The sequence below is a fragment of the Oryzias latipes genome, chromosome 18, assembly GCF_053564925.1.
Source record: "Oryzias latipes strain Hd-rR chromosome 18, Olatipes_Hd-rR_3.1".
Lineage (NCBI taxonomy): Eukaryota > Metazoa > Chordata > Actinopteri > Beloniformes > Adrianichthyidae > Oryzias > Oryzias latipes.
Genome location: NC_136254.1, coordinates 12,340,274 through 12,356,852, shown reverse-complemented (window position 1 = coordinate 12,356,852; position 16,579 = coordinate 12,340,274). Strand labels below are relative to the sequence as shown.

The 16,579-nt window shown below is 43.0% G+C and overlaps 3 protein-coding genes across 3 annotated transcripts in view; 1 reads left to right on the top strand and 2 right to left on the bottom strand.

Annotated features, from left to right (window-relative positions):
• rps4x (ribosomal protein S4 X-linked) overlaps positions 1–9,215 on the bottom strand; it is a 152,603-nt gene extending 143,388 nt beyond the window's left edge. The window contains exon 1 of the mRNA XM_078935926.1: positions 9,210–9,215. Coding sequence (XP_078792052.1) covers positions 9,210–9,212 — 3 coding nt within the window. The 5' untranslated portion in view covers positions 9,213–9,215. The remainder of the gene's footprint in view (positions 1–9,209) is intronic.
• Positions 1,246–5,821, top strand: si:ch211-63p21.8 (kelch-like protein 33). Its single transcript, XM_023949029.2, is given in 5 exon segments — positions 1,246–1,978; positions 1,981–2,130; positions 2,210–3,158; positions 3,234–3,404; positions 5,003–5,821. Coding segments are annotated over 5 exon segments (2,421 nt in total). The 5' UTR covers positions 1,246–1,347; the 3' UTR covers positions 5,523–5,821.
• On the bottom strand, positions 5,974–16,139 carry LOC101170795 (kelch-like protein 33). Its single transcript, XM_004079988.5, has 4 exons — positions 14,527–16,139; positions 11,667–12,606; positions 11,415–11,582; positions 5,974–8,808 (listed from the first exon to the last, which is right to left on the bottom strand). The coding sequence occupies exons 1-4, from the start codon at positions 15,986–15,988 to the stop codon at positions 8,286–8,288; spliced, it is 3,093 nt and encodes a 1,030-aa protein (XP_004080036.2). The 5' UTR covers positions 15,989–16,139; the 3' UTR covers positions 5,974–8,285.
• Between the last annotated feature and the right edge of the window lie 440 nt (positions 16,140–16,579).

The window sequence follows — 16,579 nt, the reverse complement described above, 5'->3', positions numbered from 1 at the left end:
TCTGCCTTCTTCCTGACCTTTCATGGGGCGCCATCAGTAACCAGACTGACATCAGGTGACTCCGACATTGTCCAGCACAGTAACTAGAGAGCTGACTATGTCATCAGCTGTTTTGTCCTCAACTCAAGAAACTCTGCGGTGACGGTCTCTCCAACAAAAATAATAAATATACACAGTTGTATCTTTCTGTGATGTCGGTACTTTAATCAATAGTGCCTGAAAATACAATAAATGACTGGATTCCTTCATTTGGCGCCCAAGTGTCCTCAGAGATGATGGATCTGTAATCATAATCCTTGACAGACTTATGTTGGCAAAGGTCGACTGCTTTTTTTTGGGAACAACACTTCTGCAGCCTGCAGTTTTTTTACATAAGTTCACCATCTGAAAGTGAATTAAATGTTTGCACCAACTTGTCTGCAAATAGCCAGCTGTCATTGCTCCATCACTAACGTCACAGCTGCAGTAAATGGACGGTGGTTGTTTCAGTCCAGCTAATAGTTGCTACATCTTTTCTTTTCTTAACTGCAAATGGTGAAACTTTTCTTTATGGTAAGTCTCATAGTGGTGCTGAATGTTGTATTCTTTGAGCACTGCGACCTGTTGATGACATACCAAGCATGCAGGTTTTGCATTCAGCTCTGTGAACAAATAAAACTCTTGCTATTTGTCCTGGAAGTAGGATCCTTTTGGGTCCCTGTTGGTGGGCAGAAGTTAAACTGTGTAAACTGCCAATTTGCATGGTGAAACCTGTGCCTTTTAACATGGATCACTCCTTATACTCGGCCTGAACTGAAAAAGAAAAAAGTGCTGAGCCAGGAAAAACAAAAAGCAGATCACCGTTTTTCTTTTTCCTCACATCTCTTTTCTGAAATCAAGAAACATTATCTTTTTTTAGGAAGTTAGATTCACCTATCTCCTCTCTGACTCATCTTCTACGTAACTCTGCAATAACTTTATTTTAAAATGTTGTCCTGACATCAAAAGTTTCTAAATTCCTTTGAAGGAAATGTTTCCAATCCAACAAAGTGATTTCAAAGCCATCCTTAGAAACAGAAGATTCAGATTCTGACCTTCTGACCATGTCTGTTAAAAATACACTAGGTTATTGGAGATATTAGCTCAAAAGCCATGGGGGGGGCTCCTTTAAGTCTCTTGAAACTGAACCTCTCTGACCCAGCAGCTATTCATAGCTGTGTTTTTATGCCGCGTGCTGGCAGAGCCTGCAGACAGACAGAGGGCAGACATGAGTTTGTGAGAACATTTCACTGCAGCAGAGCTTCAAGAGGATCTAATCTAAAGCTGTAGGTCTAATTCATCTCTCCGTTTGAAAAAAATTGCCAGTTCATGGAGTTTACCAATCACTCCCTTTTGATGGAATGGGAGGAGCGATGGAGAAGAGAGAAGGAGAGAAGGAAAAGAGTGATGGAAGAAGGTGGAGAAGGGATCGAACAAGTAAATCGAGAGCTGAGGAGGATTGTGGAGTACAACGACTCTAGGATGGGGCTGGCTGGTATGAGGGGGGCCAGCGAAGGCTCAGAGCCCAGAATAAGAGCAGGAGTACCTGGGTGGCACTTGAGTGATGAGACATATATAGGCGAAGGCATCCACATGTGTCAAAGCAAAACTTTCCTTGGAGACATTTTTGAGATGCTGAAGGAATTCAGGGATTTGGCTCTTCTAACTGACCTCACCCTGACAACAGAGGATGGGAGCATCTTCCACGTGCACTCTCTTGCTCTAGCTGCTGTCAGCGTCTTAGTCCAGGAAAAATTGATGGAAAAAAACAGGAAATTATCAGCGCTTGGGCTCCAAAGATGGTCAATAGATTTGGGTGTTTCGGTCAATCAGGTCGGACTTCAAGCAGTTGTTGAGTTCGCCTACAGTGGTGACGTTCCAAATTTAAATGAGAGCATCAAAACTGCAGCTGAATTTTTGAAGGTAGCACGCATTCTGGACCTCTGCACTAAAGAAGGTGAGGAAGTGAGGAAGTGAGGAAGGACAAAAATCTGAGTCAAGTAGAAAAAACAGGCCCTGCCCTGAAGGTCACCCTTCAATCCATCCTCAAGCTGTGGGAAAATAGAGTTGGATGTGATGTAGTCTTGGATGTAGGTGGTGTATTTCTACATGGTATGTGGTCACAGTTGCAGTTTTCATGGTGGTATTGGTTATTGGGATGGTCTGGGTTAAAACTCATCTTTGTCTTCAGGTCACAGAGTTATCCTGGCTGCAAGCAGCGACTTCTTCCGTGCCATGTTTACATGTGGCATGAAGGAATCTCATCAGACCTGTGTTTCCCTTCCTTACCTTCCAGCTCCTGAGCTAAAGGCTCTTGTTGGTTTCTCCTATGGCGGCAAACTTATGATCAGCTGGGACTCTGTTTTTGAGATGACCATCATGGCTCTCCAGCTTCAGTTTCGGCAGGCTCTCTTGCTTTGTCTCAACTTTATGAAAGAACAAATGAACCTAACTTCCTGCCTGGATGTGGCATCTTTTGCCGAAGCCTATGGGCTATCAGAACTCCATGATGAGGCCAAGGACTTTGTTTTGAGGAACTTCAGGGAAGTGTCAACTTCAGAAAAGTTTCGTGACCTACCAGCAGGGAAACTTCTGGAACTCCTACATTGCGATAGTCTATGCATTCCATCGGAATTGGCTGTTTTTCGAGCTGTAATTTCATGGATTGAGGCGAATCCTGAGGAAAGACTGACACATGCTGGCTCACTAATGACTGCAGTACGCTTTCCTCTAATGACCTTTCGAGAGTTCAGAGAGGTTAGGGCAGTTAACCTACAAATGGAGTGTTTTGCAGATAAGAATGTAGAACTCTATGGGTCAGCACTGAAGGAATTTGGTTTCAGTCTTCCAAACTCCCAGGATTATTGTCGAGTAAGGAAACCCAAAAATGTTCTAGTTCTAGTTGGTGGAGACCGGCTGAGCTGTGATGAGGGCCAGCGAGTAACAAGCAAGGAAATATGGTTTTCCAATTCCTTACGCAGTGGCATGGGTTTGGTGAAGGATATGGAGTGGAGGAGACTGGGCGAGATCCCAGACAAGCCAAAGTTCAGGCATGGAGTAGCAGTAATGCAGGGAAGGCTGTATGTCGCGGGGGGGTGCTACTTTTATGCCAAGGACAATGTAATGAAGTCAGCATACAGGTAAGAAGAAGACGTCTAGCCACACTGCACAAGAGAGCCCTTCATTTTTTGTCTTTGCTATTTCTTCTCTCACAGTTATGACCCAGAGACAGACAGCTGGATGAGGCTGGCTGACATGAATGAGGCCAGAAGTAACTTTTCAATGGCGGTGCATGAAGAGCGCCTTTATGCCATCGGTGGAGACACAGAGATTGACAGAAATACAGACACTGTTGAAATGTACAACCAAGACACCAACTCCTGGAGGTAAACGTATCTTTACTGTGTGTTAATCACAGCTGATATGAGTGACCAACTGTGTAAATCTTTTTACTGTGAGTGAAACTCAGCGATTGCAGAGACAAAAAACTCCTTTTGACCAGAGAAAATCTGCACTTATGTCCAATTCTCACTCAACTGGGACATTTAAGGATGTCAAGGTTACGATATTAACTAAAATATAAAAAATTAAAGGACTAAACACCTACTCACAGTGGCAAAGTCTTGATTACTCATTGTTGAGGATTCACTCAAACCAAGTTACTACATAACATAATATGCGACTAATTACAGTATGTTTGGTTTTAATTTACATTAAGTTCCACAAATGCTTACTGAAAAACTTCGTTGCTGTCATGATTGTTGGCTTTTTTTCCCAATCCGAATGATTTTGTAGCATCCAGTTTAGGGCCATTGTACATGTGTATCATACATTTTGTGCTCACAGTACAATCAAACTGCTTTGAAGTCCAGAGGACATTGAGTGAGCGCACTTCTAACAAAGCACAAAATGAGAGCGATCACGGCAAATGAATGAACTAGACTTTGGGGTCAAGCGTACTCTGGCACAGAATGAATAGCACACTGTGAGCTTTGACTATACATGAGAACTGGACTTTCTTTAACTGTTTAATAGCACATGTCCGCCACCTACAGTTAAGAGAGGCTTGGTACAAATGTCAAAGCAGTGCAAATCTCATGAATCTTGCTCCAGGCTTTCTCTTTCACAGCTCTATTCCAATAAATGAAGGACATGGTGTCATGTAACTCTAGCCTGGCACAAACCAGACTTATTATTCTTTCCTTCATGATCAATTTTTAAATGGTTGGCACTTCAAGAATTAAAAAGGGACGCCATCCATACTACACTACAAAATCCAAGTCCCAGATTGGTCAAAATGTGAAACTTTGTGTTCAGTGGCTGCTTGTTTTGTACATAGAACCCAAAAATAGTTGTAAAAAATTGTGTAGCGACACCTAAACACAAGAGTTTAGAACGCAGAAGTTCGAAATGCACATTTACAAAGACTTTTCATTGATAGTGGTCGTTTAAACGCACAATGTTGAGGGCAGTGTGAAATTGGCTTCAGTGCTCATGCAGAAGCACCACAGAAACATTATTATATGTCGTTTTCTTTGTGTCGGTTTGAAAAGACAATAAAGATTTACAATAAAACCAAACAATAAGCTGAACCTCAAAAAAATTACATTCTGTCTTTCATGTGTGTAGTTCTGAGCAGTTTGTTATGGTGTTTCTCACTACATCAAGGAAACAATTATATAATTATAGAATAAAAAAGGTTTTTAAACCTAAAACTCTCCCAGCTTTCTCTCCAAATGTCCTTGTTAATGACAGAAAATTATTCGTAAATTTTACACCAAAGTCTGTTGAAAGTCTGGGATTGGTCTCAGCTAAATTCATCTCCTGAAGTTTGGCAGTCAAAGCTCTACAGAGCTCTACTAATTTTTAGTCGTTTTAGGGATGGCATCATTTTTGTTTCATATCTCCAATCCAGATCCAGGCGTCCTCTCTTGTCTGAACTGAGTTGCTTGCTTTCTGATCCGGGTTGCTTGCTTACTCGCAGCTTTGTGAAGCCGCTGGACCGGGCCCTAAGTGGCTTCGCCATCAGCGCTGTGAAAGGAGGAATATTTCTCTCTGGAGGCTTTGACTGCAACTACTCCTGCATGGTTTCCCTGTTCCTGTACCACCCTGACAGAGGAACCATTCACATGTCTGACATGAACCAGGACCGGGCTCAGCACTGCATGGAGCCGCTGAGAAGACATCTGATTGTCGCTGGGGGTGTGTGCAACCTGAGGAAGTTTTATGCCAACCAGCTGGCCTGTGAGGTGTATGATCCAGAGGCTGATTCTTGGACGGCCCTGACACCACTGCCCATACCCCATGTGGGCGCTGCCTCAGCCGTGCTGGAGGAGAAGGTTTATGTGCTAGGGGGGTACTCCCAAGAGGACTACAGTGAGTCTGGCCTTGTCCACCGCTTTGAACCCAGCACACAGCGCTGGGAGAACATGGGCAGAGTACCATCAGCTGTGACGGACATAAGGGCCTGCGTCCTGCGCCTGCCGCAGCACCTCAGGCACTGAGTCATTCAGAGTAAAAAGTTCTTGTCTTTCTTGATGTCATTTTGGTGTTTGTGATCCTCTACTCTCTTTCTAATCTGAATCTTTAACCTGGGGTAAATCCTCAATAAAATGTTGCTGTTCACCTATGATCAAAACTTCTCCTAAGATCTTAAAAAAGCATCCCAGTTTTGGACTCTTCAGTAAATCAGCCCCTAGCTATTGTCACAGGTTTAGTCCGCTAGATGGTGCTGTTGATCACATGTGGTCATTCTACAAAGTTCTGTGCACTTATTACACAAATAAAACATATTTCCTGGTAATTCTCAGTCTAATTATTTTTTTCTCTTTGTTGTTGATTCATATTTGAGAATACTACCCTGACCTCGGAGGGGGGTCTGTGGGGGTGAAGTCAGTGAAGGCCTTCAAAAAGTCAGTTTTTTGGTCATTACTTTCACCAAAACATCAGCCAGTATTTCAATTTCAAATGCTTTAATGAAAACACAAATAAATTATTTTACATTTAAAAAAACATTTAAGGTAAAAACAAAAATTATCCAAAAAGAATTTGTCTGTCTGTCTGTCAAACAGCAGTGTTTCTCACTTAAGAAACTCTGAACTCAAAGAATAAAGACAGTCTCCTCTTATGGTCATTGTTTGCATTACAGTAAAGGATTTGTTAAGGAATAATCTTCTTTCAAACCGAAATACTCTCATTCTGAAATAAAAGACTTCCTCAAAGTAGTCTGAAACACTTCAATTAAAGCTACAGAAGTAACCAAGTCAAAGGTACATTGCAGGAAAGAAAATAAACAAAAGTTTGAAATTACAGTAGTATAGCCTTTGTCTTACTTCTTGTCCTGTACTGAAAGTTTAGAAGTACTAGCATTACTGGAAGTACAGGACACCTATAAAACTACAGACAGCAATTCATCATTCTAAAATACATCCACACATTTTCAGAACCCATTGTATCCCTTTCAGGGATCATGGGGCTGGTGGTACTTCTCCCAGCAACTGTTAGATGAAAGCAGGACAGGTCAACACACTCACATTTACTCCTAGGGGCAATCTAGAAATACAAATCAACATGTGAAGCATGCTTTTGGACTGTGTGAAAACATATGTGAAAACCCACACATATATGAAGAGAGCATGCCAACTCCACACAGAAAGGACCCAACCGGGATTCAAACCAGGGCCTTTTTGCTGTGAGGCCAGAGTGCTAACCCCTGCATCAATGAGCAGTTCTTTCTAAAGTACAGTGAATGGAAAACACAATTCATGTTATTAAAATAAATGAACAGAATTTCTTCTAGAAAGAAAGGCTCAGAAGGTCAGTCGTTCCGTAACTTTCACTTTCATCAGAGTTGGAGCATGTCTCTTTGACTTAAACCTTCTGTGAAGAACCAAACAGGAGAGCAAGCCCTCCCTCAAATGAAAAAGACCAAAATCTAATATAATAAATTAGTTGTGAATCTGACCGACTGATTTGTTTTGTCTCCCTTACATAAACATTCATTTTTTAGACAAAATATTTTCTGTTTCTTAGTCTCAGACTTGAAACTACGACTACAAATGTAAAAGGATCCAACTAAGACATCTGACTTCCAGCAAAAAACCACACTGTGAAACAAAATATTCAAACTCCGCCCCTAAAATCCTGATGGACAGGAGGAGTGCTTTAAAGTGAGTCATTCCAAAGGTTCATCTGCAAATAAACAGAAGCGTTGTTCTCAGGGAACCAGAATTCAGGAGAACTTTCATCCCAAACAAACTAAAAGGACCAGAAACTTGGATGAGGAAATCCGATCTGGACCAGACCAGAATCTCTTCTGAGTTAGACCAGGACCAAACTTATAGCAAACCAAAATTAAAGATGGTTCAGACCAGGTCTGAAAATGGTTCAAACTAGTATCAAACCGCAATGAAAACAAACCCAAGATGGATTAGACCAGGACCAAACTAGATCCTAACCTGGATTGGGACTGGAACCAATCCCAAATCAGAATAGAACCAAATAAATATTACAGCAGGACAAAAGATGAATCAGTCCCCGATTTAAATCTGGTTTACACCAGAACCAGAACTGTATCAGACTAAATACAAGCCTATAGGAAAAAGTCCAAAACTAATTCAGATTTACACCCAGGGTGGATAAAGGCAGGATCAAAGCTGCATCAGACCAGAATTACTTTAAGTCCAGGCCGGAACAGAAGCCGATTTAAAAAAGAAGAACCAAACCAAGATCAAGGTAAATTTCAAAGCTTGCTCAGAACAGTACCTACAATAATCCAGCTAGTTCCAAAACCAGATTGGATCAGCACTGAAGCTCCATTGGACCAGGACTAAACCCATACCAAACCAGAATTAGACCAGGTTCAGACCAGGACCTAAATTGTATTAGACCAGCATTAAACTTGGTTCAGACCAGAACCAAATCTGGACTAGACCAAAGCCGAAATATTGCAGGAGCAAACCGTAATCTAACTTGTTTTAAACCTGGATTGGACCAGGACCAAAGACGTATTAGACCAGAGCCAAACCTGAATTAGACCAGAACCAAACCCAAATCTGCTTAGCCCCATAGCATATCATTATTTTCTTTCCAAGTGGTGCTTTCATTCACAGCACTTTTGACCCAATGTAGTGGAACAATGTTAATAGCAGCTGGTATAAAAGAAGAATTTCATCAAAATGTTTCATTTATTCACAAAAACATGAGTATTTGTAGAGAAAACATTGTTTTTTAGATAACATCATTCCTGAGTCCTCTGTGTTGACGTTTTACATTCGAAAATGCTGTGGCAAACACAGCACGGAGGCCCTCAGATCATTGTTTGGCCCGGGCATTTTGCCCATGTTCTCCCACCTCTGTGTGTGGGGGTCGTAGCGATGGACGATGGTGGTGTCACTGAAGTCCTCCTGACTGTATCCGCCCAGTATGTAAAACTTTCCCTCCAAAACTGCACTGCCTGCTCCCACGTGCGGCACCGGTAGAGAGCAGAAGGCTGTCCAGGAGTCAGCTGCGGGACTGTACACTTCACACGTCAGCAGATCTGTTGTAGTCGTGCTGTCATGCGAGCTGATTCCACCGGCTACGTACAGACGTTCCCCCAGGACCTCCATGCAGTGGTGAGCGCGAGGTTGGGTCAGGTTAGCCAGAGGTGAGCTTCCTGTCTGTGGGTGGTACACAAATGTGGAGGCGAGGCACAGGGATTCGTTGTTTCTCCCGCCTGTGACGATGATCTGATCTTGGCAAACTCGTGCTACATGACCGCTCAGAGGCAGATCCAAGGGCCGGCTGAGGCTGAGGAGACACAAGGATGTTTAGATTTGTGATAAATGGACTTCAATCTCGTACTATGTACAATGACAATAAAGCAAATCTATCTATCTATCTATCTATCTATCTATCTATCTATCTATCTATCTATCTATCTATCTATCTATCTATCTATCTATCTATCTATCTATCTATCTATCTATCTATCTATCTATCTATCTATCTATCTATCTATCTATCTATCTATCTATCTATCTATCTATCTATCTATCTATCTATCTATCTATCTATCTATCTATCTATCTATCTATTTGAAAATGTTGTTGTGACCCTGAAATGCCAAATGTCTCAAGCTTTCAGTTATTTTGTTATTCTCAAGTGTCAAAATTTCGGTGTGCTTTGACATTACCAAAGCAGATGTTTGCCATGTTGGAGACAGTCATCCACTGTTGCACAATATGTTTGGGCTCATAGGTTGTCAAAAATCCAAACTATAACCACTATTGATAAGATGGGAAATTGGCTTTGGTTTTATTGTCTGATAGGAGGATAGAAAAAGAGCAAAGTTTTTTTCTAACTAGAACAGAAAAAATGTACTAAATTTAGGCCAACATTATGAGATGAAACAATAAATTACAGTTTAAGCGTGTCTTATTAAATATGTTTTTTGGGTTTGTATTCGACTTAAAAAGGGCAAGTGTACAGAAATGATGTTTTGTGTTCTGACCTGCTTTGCTAGTTACACTGCAAAGTTTCCACTTTAAACTAAAAATATCAGGAATTAAGAATTTAAGGGTATTTTCTAAGTTGTATAACTATCTTTCTGACAAAAGTAGCTTTGCAAATAGCATTTGCGGTGAAAAGAAATTAGGCTAGCCAAAAGTCCCACTTCCCACGTCCCACAGTTCCTCTTAGTTGTGATGTGGGGCTGAAGTGAGTCTCCGTTTATTTCCCATCATCCTTTTGTTTACGTTCTTTCCCTCGAGCTTACAGCCCCTCAGAACCCCAACTTAACATTAGTGGTGCAATAAAAATGGTGAAAAATATTGGAGCTATCCAGCTGTACAGTTTTGACTCAGATTCCAGCTCAGACAAGGAAAACAAAAACGTACATGGATCTAGTCGTCTACAAGTGGATGCACAGGAATCGAGCAGGGCAGGGAGTTTGTATCTGGCAGATTGTTGTTTGTATGTACCAACTACAAGCTTTGTGAAATGGATTTTTTTGCATCTGCTCCTGATTCACCGCAATTTGGAAGATAAACACAGTTTCAATCCTAATTTTCTTTAAATATGTCCTCATGAGAAAAATACCAAGTAAAAAAGACCAGAAACAGCATTTTTTTTAAAGGAGTGGGCTTTGAGCTACAAGACTTTTTTTCGGGCGGCAGTGGTTCAGTCAGTTGAGCAGGTCGGCCAATGATCGAAGGGTCGGCGCCTCGATCCCCGCTCCCCTCAGTCAAACTGTTGTGTCCTTGGGCAAGGCACTTCACCCTCCCTGCCTTCAGTGTGGCTCCACTGGTGTGTGAATGAACATGAATGTCCTGGTGATGGCCAGAGGAATTAAGCGCATACTGGCCACAACGCCTCTGTCAGTCTGCTCCAGGGCAGCTGTGTCTACATCAGTGGCTTACCATCACCGAGCATGAATGAGGAGTGAATGAATAATACATTGTAAGCGCTTTGAGCGTCTGGAAAAGTTCAGATAAATCCAATCTATTATTTTTTCTACTGAAGTTGGTTGCTCATGGAAACACCTTTTTAACCAAATTTCTGGCTGTGTAGGTATCTGTGATGTTTTTTAAATGATATAGAGTATAATTTTTGTAAAATGTTGATGCCTCCTTTTTTTCAAAAAGACAGAATTCCTTCAAAATGACCTGGTTTTGGGATTTGTGATCTAATACAAACTCTGTTCTTCTGTTTGCTTTTTCTTTATCTCTTGATTTGACCAGTTAGTTTTCAGTTGCAATTTTCCTCCACCTATTGTTACTTGATTGGATTTAGCTTTGGATTTAGGTTTTTATGTAGCTGCCATAAAGCTCAAATTCAAAGATGTTAATGAATGTTAATTTTGATAGTCTTGTTTGGGTTGCTTTATTTGGCTTCTTTTAAGATATAAAATGGACTTTGACAGAAAAATATTCCTAAAAAAATAATGATCCTAAAAAGAACAAGGGTTATTCACAGTGTCACTGTAGGGCTGTGCTGACTGTCACAGGGAGTTGATTACTTGCTTCACCTGAATCTAAGGGTAGCCCGTTACGTTTATATAACATACATATTGTGCATTTTCTGGTACAAGTAGTGGTACAAATTTGCTTTTTTTTTGCTTTTTTTTTTTTTTACAGGGGTCCATCCGCTACAATTCTGCCAACCTTGGTGCTTGTACCAAGTGGGTCCTCCTAGATAGACTCCGCCCTTTTATGGTGCACTTTTCGCAGTCTTGCTGTTTTGACAATGTCTGCCTCCAAAAGGGCCATGATTATGATAATGCCATAAATGATACTTGCATAATTGTTATTTTACAAATAAAATAAAGGACATTTTCATAAAAAAGCTATGCAATAAAGTTTAAACTTAAAGAAAACTAATGACATCTTTTGTTTAAAGCAATGTGTTTAGATTACCTCCAGGAGTTTGTGGTTGGACAGTAACACTCAACACTGTCCATGTGATAAAGCTCACAATGACCGCCGATGGCGTACATTTTTTCATCCAGAACCACCACGGAGAATGAGCATCTTCTCTCCTGCATCTCCCGAATGCACTGCCAGACATTTTGCAGCGGATCATACCTGCAGAAGCAGTTTTACGAGATGAAACAACGTTTCAAAAATGATGAGAATTTCACTCTATGAGCAGGTTTCTTTATTTTTCACCTGTAAACAGAGTTCAAGGTGTCACCAGTGCCATAGTACTTCTTGCCTCCGAAAACATACAGTAGTCCGTGAAGCACAGCCACCTCATGACCAAACCTGGCTGTCTCTGGCATCTCTCCCAGATGTCTCCACTCCATGGCTTTCTTCACTCCTGTGTGGTTCCTCAGTGAATTTCCAAACCACAGTTGTCTGCTGATGCTGCGGCTCGCCATGTCTGGAGAGATGTGGTCACCTCCTATCAGAACCACACTCTCTTTAGGCAGATAGATGCGGCACTGGTTCTGCAGAGGCGTATTGTTGGAGCAGAAGTCTTCATAGATTGCTTCATACAGCTCAGTCAAGTTGTGATCGGACCACAAGTTCTGATAGCGGACCTCTTTGAACTCCTTGAATGTCATCAGGGGGAAGTTGACAGTTTTCATGAGCTCCTTTGCCAGTCTGAGCCTTTTCCTGGGCTGCGCGAGGATCCACGTGACCACTGCTTCGAACACGACGAGCTCAGATGGCACACAGAGGGACAGACTGTTCAGGTACCCCAGGAGCTGCCTGGCTGGCAAGTCCTTGAATTTTGATGTGCACGCTACCTTTTGAAATTGCCTCAACACGAAATCGTCAGCAATTTCAAGGAGATCAGGGATTTGGTAAGCTTGAGCAAAGGACACCACATCCAGGCAGGTGTCAGGGTTTAGCTCCTGTTGCAGGAAGATGAAACACAAGGCCAGGGCAGGCTGGTACTGGAGCTGCAGAGATGTGCTGGTGATCTCAAAGACACAACTCCAGCTGAGAGAGAGAACCCCGGTGTAGGAGCTGCCGATGATGAGCTCCAGCTCTGTCTCCGAGAGGTAGGGGAGCTTCACACACGGCTGATGGGACTCCTTCATGTCCAGGGTGAACATCCCACGGAAGAAGTCACTGTTCGCAGCCAACATGACTCTGTGGACTGAACAAAGGAAACAAGTGACAGGACCCCCTTTGGGACTCAAAGAAGATAAAGCCTCTCATGAAAGAACCAAAGGTCATGTAGACCAGGGCTGGTCCTGATTCCTGCCTGTTTTTCCAGATCTCCAAGCCCTGCTATCTGCTGATTAGTTCAGTCAAATGTCTCCAGATACCCCCCCCCCCCCCCCCCCCCCCGACTTGTTCTGTCCAACAACTGAGCAAGCAGATGAGTGCTGAAGGCCTTTTGTGTTGGACAGGTTTTACTATCACAAAAAGAGGTTATGAATCTTCGGATAACCAGGGTGTAAATTTGTATGAACCCCTTCTGTTTTTTCCCCATTATCTTTTATTCATTTGTTACATTTTGTGTTTTAAGTATATATACATATTCTTTGTATTAAGGGGAAAGAAAAGGGGGGAAGTGTGTGTGTGTGTGTGTGTGTGGGGGGGGGGGGGGGGGGATAGAAGAAAAATACATAAAGAGGGAGGGGGAGAAAGTGAGGGGATCCAAGTGCTGAGTTGCTAATGAGAATAGGTTATTATTTTAACCCTTGTGCTATCTTAGATGACCCCACCCTTACACTGACATGTTCTCCCTACCATGACAAAGGTGGATAAAGGTGGAAAGATTTCATGTAATCCATGGACACCAGTGAAGATCACAAGTCATTGAAGAAAGAAGGTTCAGCGCACTGTCTAGTGGGTCTAGATGACCCAACTCCCAATTTTGAAGTGCCTAGGATTGCACAAGGGTTAAGCTGTGAAACATTTATGCTAGATCTTCAGAAAATTATATAAAAGTTAAAAATTAAATATTACATCCAAACGTGAAATTCTGACACAAAGAAGATATCCGTCCAGCGACACACTGTGGGTTAGGAGGAGGAATAAAGCAGACAGGGAGCAGTGTGACAGTGTGCAGGTGCACGTGGGGTTGGAGATACATGCACGCTGCCGAAGTGAACCATGTGATCGTTAGGGAAACCAAATCCTCCCCAGCCCGACCAGGCAGACCAGGAGAAAGGGGGAGACCCCCGGACCAGGAGCGTCCCCAGCGACGGGACCCACACATTCCGAGCGGGGTGGTGGGGGGGGGGGGGGGGGTGGACCGCCCACTCACTGGACACCAAGACGCGGGCCAAGGACAAAGCCAGGGCCCAGAAGGCCCAGGAGCACCCCACCACCCAGCCGGAGCCTCATCATGCAAACTGTAGTGACTGAGTGTAATGTCACCTATAGGGAATTACTTGCTTCCAGTTCCAACAAATAGAAGTCAGTTCAGGTGCCATTTTTTCGCCATATGGACTCTGCCAACATCAGTAAACTATGATTGGTGAGGCGGTCTAAGTCAGGGGTGTCAAACTCCAAGCCTTGAGGGCTGGTGTCCTATATGTTTTCCAACCAACCTACCATTAAAGTTCCATATTAGCTAAATACACCTGATTCAGGTAATCAGCAGCAGATAACCTCTGGTCTAAGTCAATATTTCTATGGCAACCACTCTCGCTAGTCAGGAGTGAGCTTGTTGGAAGTAAACACCCCTACCACTGGGAAGCGGCTCGGTAAAATATGATGATTAAACATTTCCAAAGTTGGATGTAGGATCAGCGGGCACCACATGCTTTTATTGAGGCATCTGATCGGTCCGTTTACAACTCGGGTTTGGATTAACAAGAAAATGTTAAAAAAGGTATCAGAGTAAGAATGTTCATTCTGACCAACACAATTACTGAGTTATAGCTCATGGGATTTGGACTTCTTGGAGCCAGGGGGTACTTCCTCTGTGGAATGCGAGGGGGGAGGGATCAAACTGTCCAGTCAAATGTCATACCCAAAGCCTACCCTTCAAACAAAAAAGTCCTCTTTTTAAAATGACCAAATTCTAGTTCTGCAGCTGTTCATTTTTGGATGGATTCCTTACCCTGTAGTGACCCACCACGAGCTTCCAGCGTCACATCGCAGCCAACGCCTTCCTCCCACAGCAGTTCAATCGACTCAAGGTTCATCACCAATTGCTGTGCAGCAGAGAGACTGCCATCTTTCTGGTTTCCATCTGTTTTCCTGGACAGCTGTTCTTCTTTGACGCAAAGATCCAACATCCAACCCGCACCAAGTGCTAGAGCCGCAGCCTTTATCTGCTCCAGGTTCTGCTTGTTCAAGAGGGGTGTGTGTCCGGTGTAAGCAAAGTCCACAACTGCCTGCAAGCCGACATGATCCACCTCTGGACCAAGAGCCACTGACCACTTATAATCTTCATCATTCACCTCAACCTCTCTACATCTGATGGATATTTCATCGTTTCTTCTGTTCAGTTGTCTCCAGATTAGGGAGCTGACCGCCGCCAGGACAATAGAGTGCACTTGGAGGCTCCACCCATCTGCTGTGTGCAAACTCAGGTCTGTGAGAATGGAGGCATCTCTGAACTCCTTCAAGGTGAGGAACATCTTTGTGGAGTGATCCTCTTTGGAGTAAGTTTTTTCTTCTTCTTCATCTTCTTCACCATCACTTTCCTCCTCTTCCTCTTGATTACCGTCAAAGTCCTCTGGAGATGTCCAAGATCCAGCGAGCGACTCTTCATCCTCTGCCACCTTTTCACTTTGCTCTTCTCCTTCATAGCTGTCCTCAGCTGTCAAGCCTTCAAAGTTTTCATTTGTGCACAGACCTTTACCCTCATCTTCATTCTCACTTTCTTCTTCCTGATCTTTACTCTTAAATGACTTCATAGAACGTTCATCCTCCTCTTTGTAACTTACATCTTCTTTTTCTTTATTGTCCTGGTTTTGCCAAAAGTCGTAACCCTGAAATCCTCTTCCTTCCGATTCCTCTAGACAATACAAACTATTTTGTTCACATTCTTGCTGATAGACTTCCTGGTTACCTTCCTCTTTCTGGAGCAGCTCTTCTCTTGGATCTTCATCTTCTTCATCTTTCTTTCTGTCACCCATTCCTTTATCTTCTTCCTCTATCTCCACCTTTTCTTGAAGTTGAAGTATTCTCCTGACTTCATTTTTCAAGTCTTCCTTCCATCTCTGCATGCAGTTATCCTCTTCCTCGCTCTCCACCTTTTCTTCAAGTTGAAGTTTTCTTCTGACTTCATTTTTCAAATCTTCTTTCCACTTTTGCAGGCACTTGTCCTCTTTTCCTGAATCTTCATCCTCTTCTTCATCTACGGTTGTTGCTTCTTGCTCTCTTTGAAACTTCCATTCATCTCCTTCCTCTCCTATATCCTCGTCTTCACCACTAGAATCCTCACCTTCCTCCCCCAGGTCCTCTTCTTCCTCCGCGCAGCTGTTAACCCTTTCCATCCATGGATTACTGCTTTCCCCCACCTCTGTCCTCCATTCTTGCCACTTTTTCTGGGGGCATGGATGAGCCACTGCCATTCTCTGCCCTTATGTCTAACCTTGATCTCCACGAGCAGCAGCTGCAAGCATGCAGACGTCCTACTCCTGCAGGGAGAGTGAGGAGCTCATGCTGCTGGTATTGTTGCAGACACGTCTTCTTCATCTCCTTTCCACGGATGTGTTTGGCCATTTCATGCCACTCCCTCTTCCTGCAGGTAAACACTTTTCCACATGTAACCAAACAAGCTGCTGTATGTGGTGTAATATCAGTGGATGAAATTCTAGAGGTGTTGAGCAGAGATTTGACAAAAATTCATGGGGGGCTAAAGCTCCACGTTTGCTCATGTTTTACGTGACTATGATGGAGCGTATGTCCTTTCCCTAAATTGTCTTGCTTTCTCCTAAAATAAGGAGAAATAACACGCAACAGCTTTTAAATTCTGCCAAATAATGCAAGAGATGAGGCACTGATCTAAACCAGGAGGCAGCTGGATTTCTGCCCAGAGTGGTCTGTGAGCTGCGGCATCCCAAGGAGGCTTGGCAGGCGGCTTTATTCACAGGCATATGACTTGAGGATCAAAAATAAATGGCGGGAGATTGTGAGATCATGTTGCTCCTCCACGTCCAAAC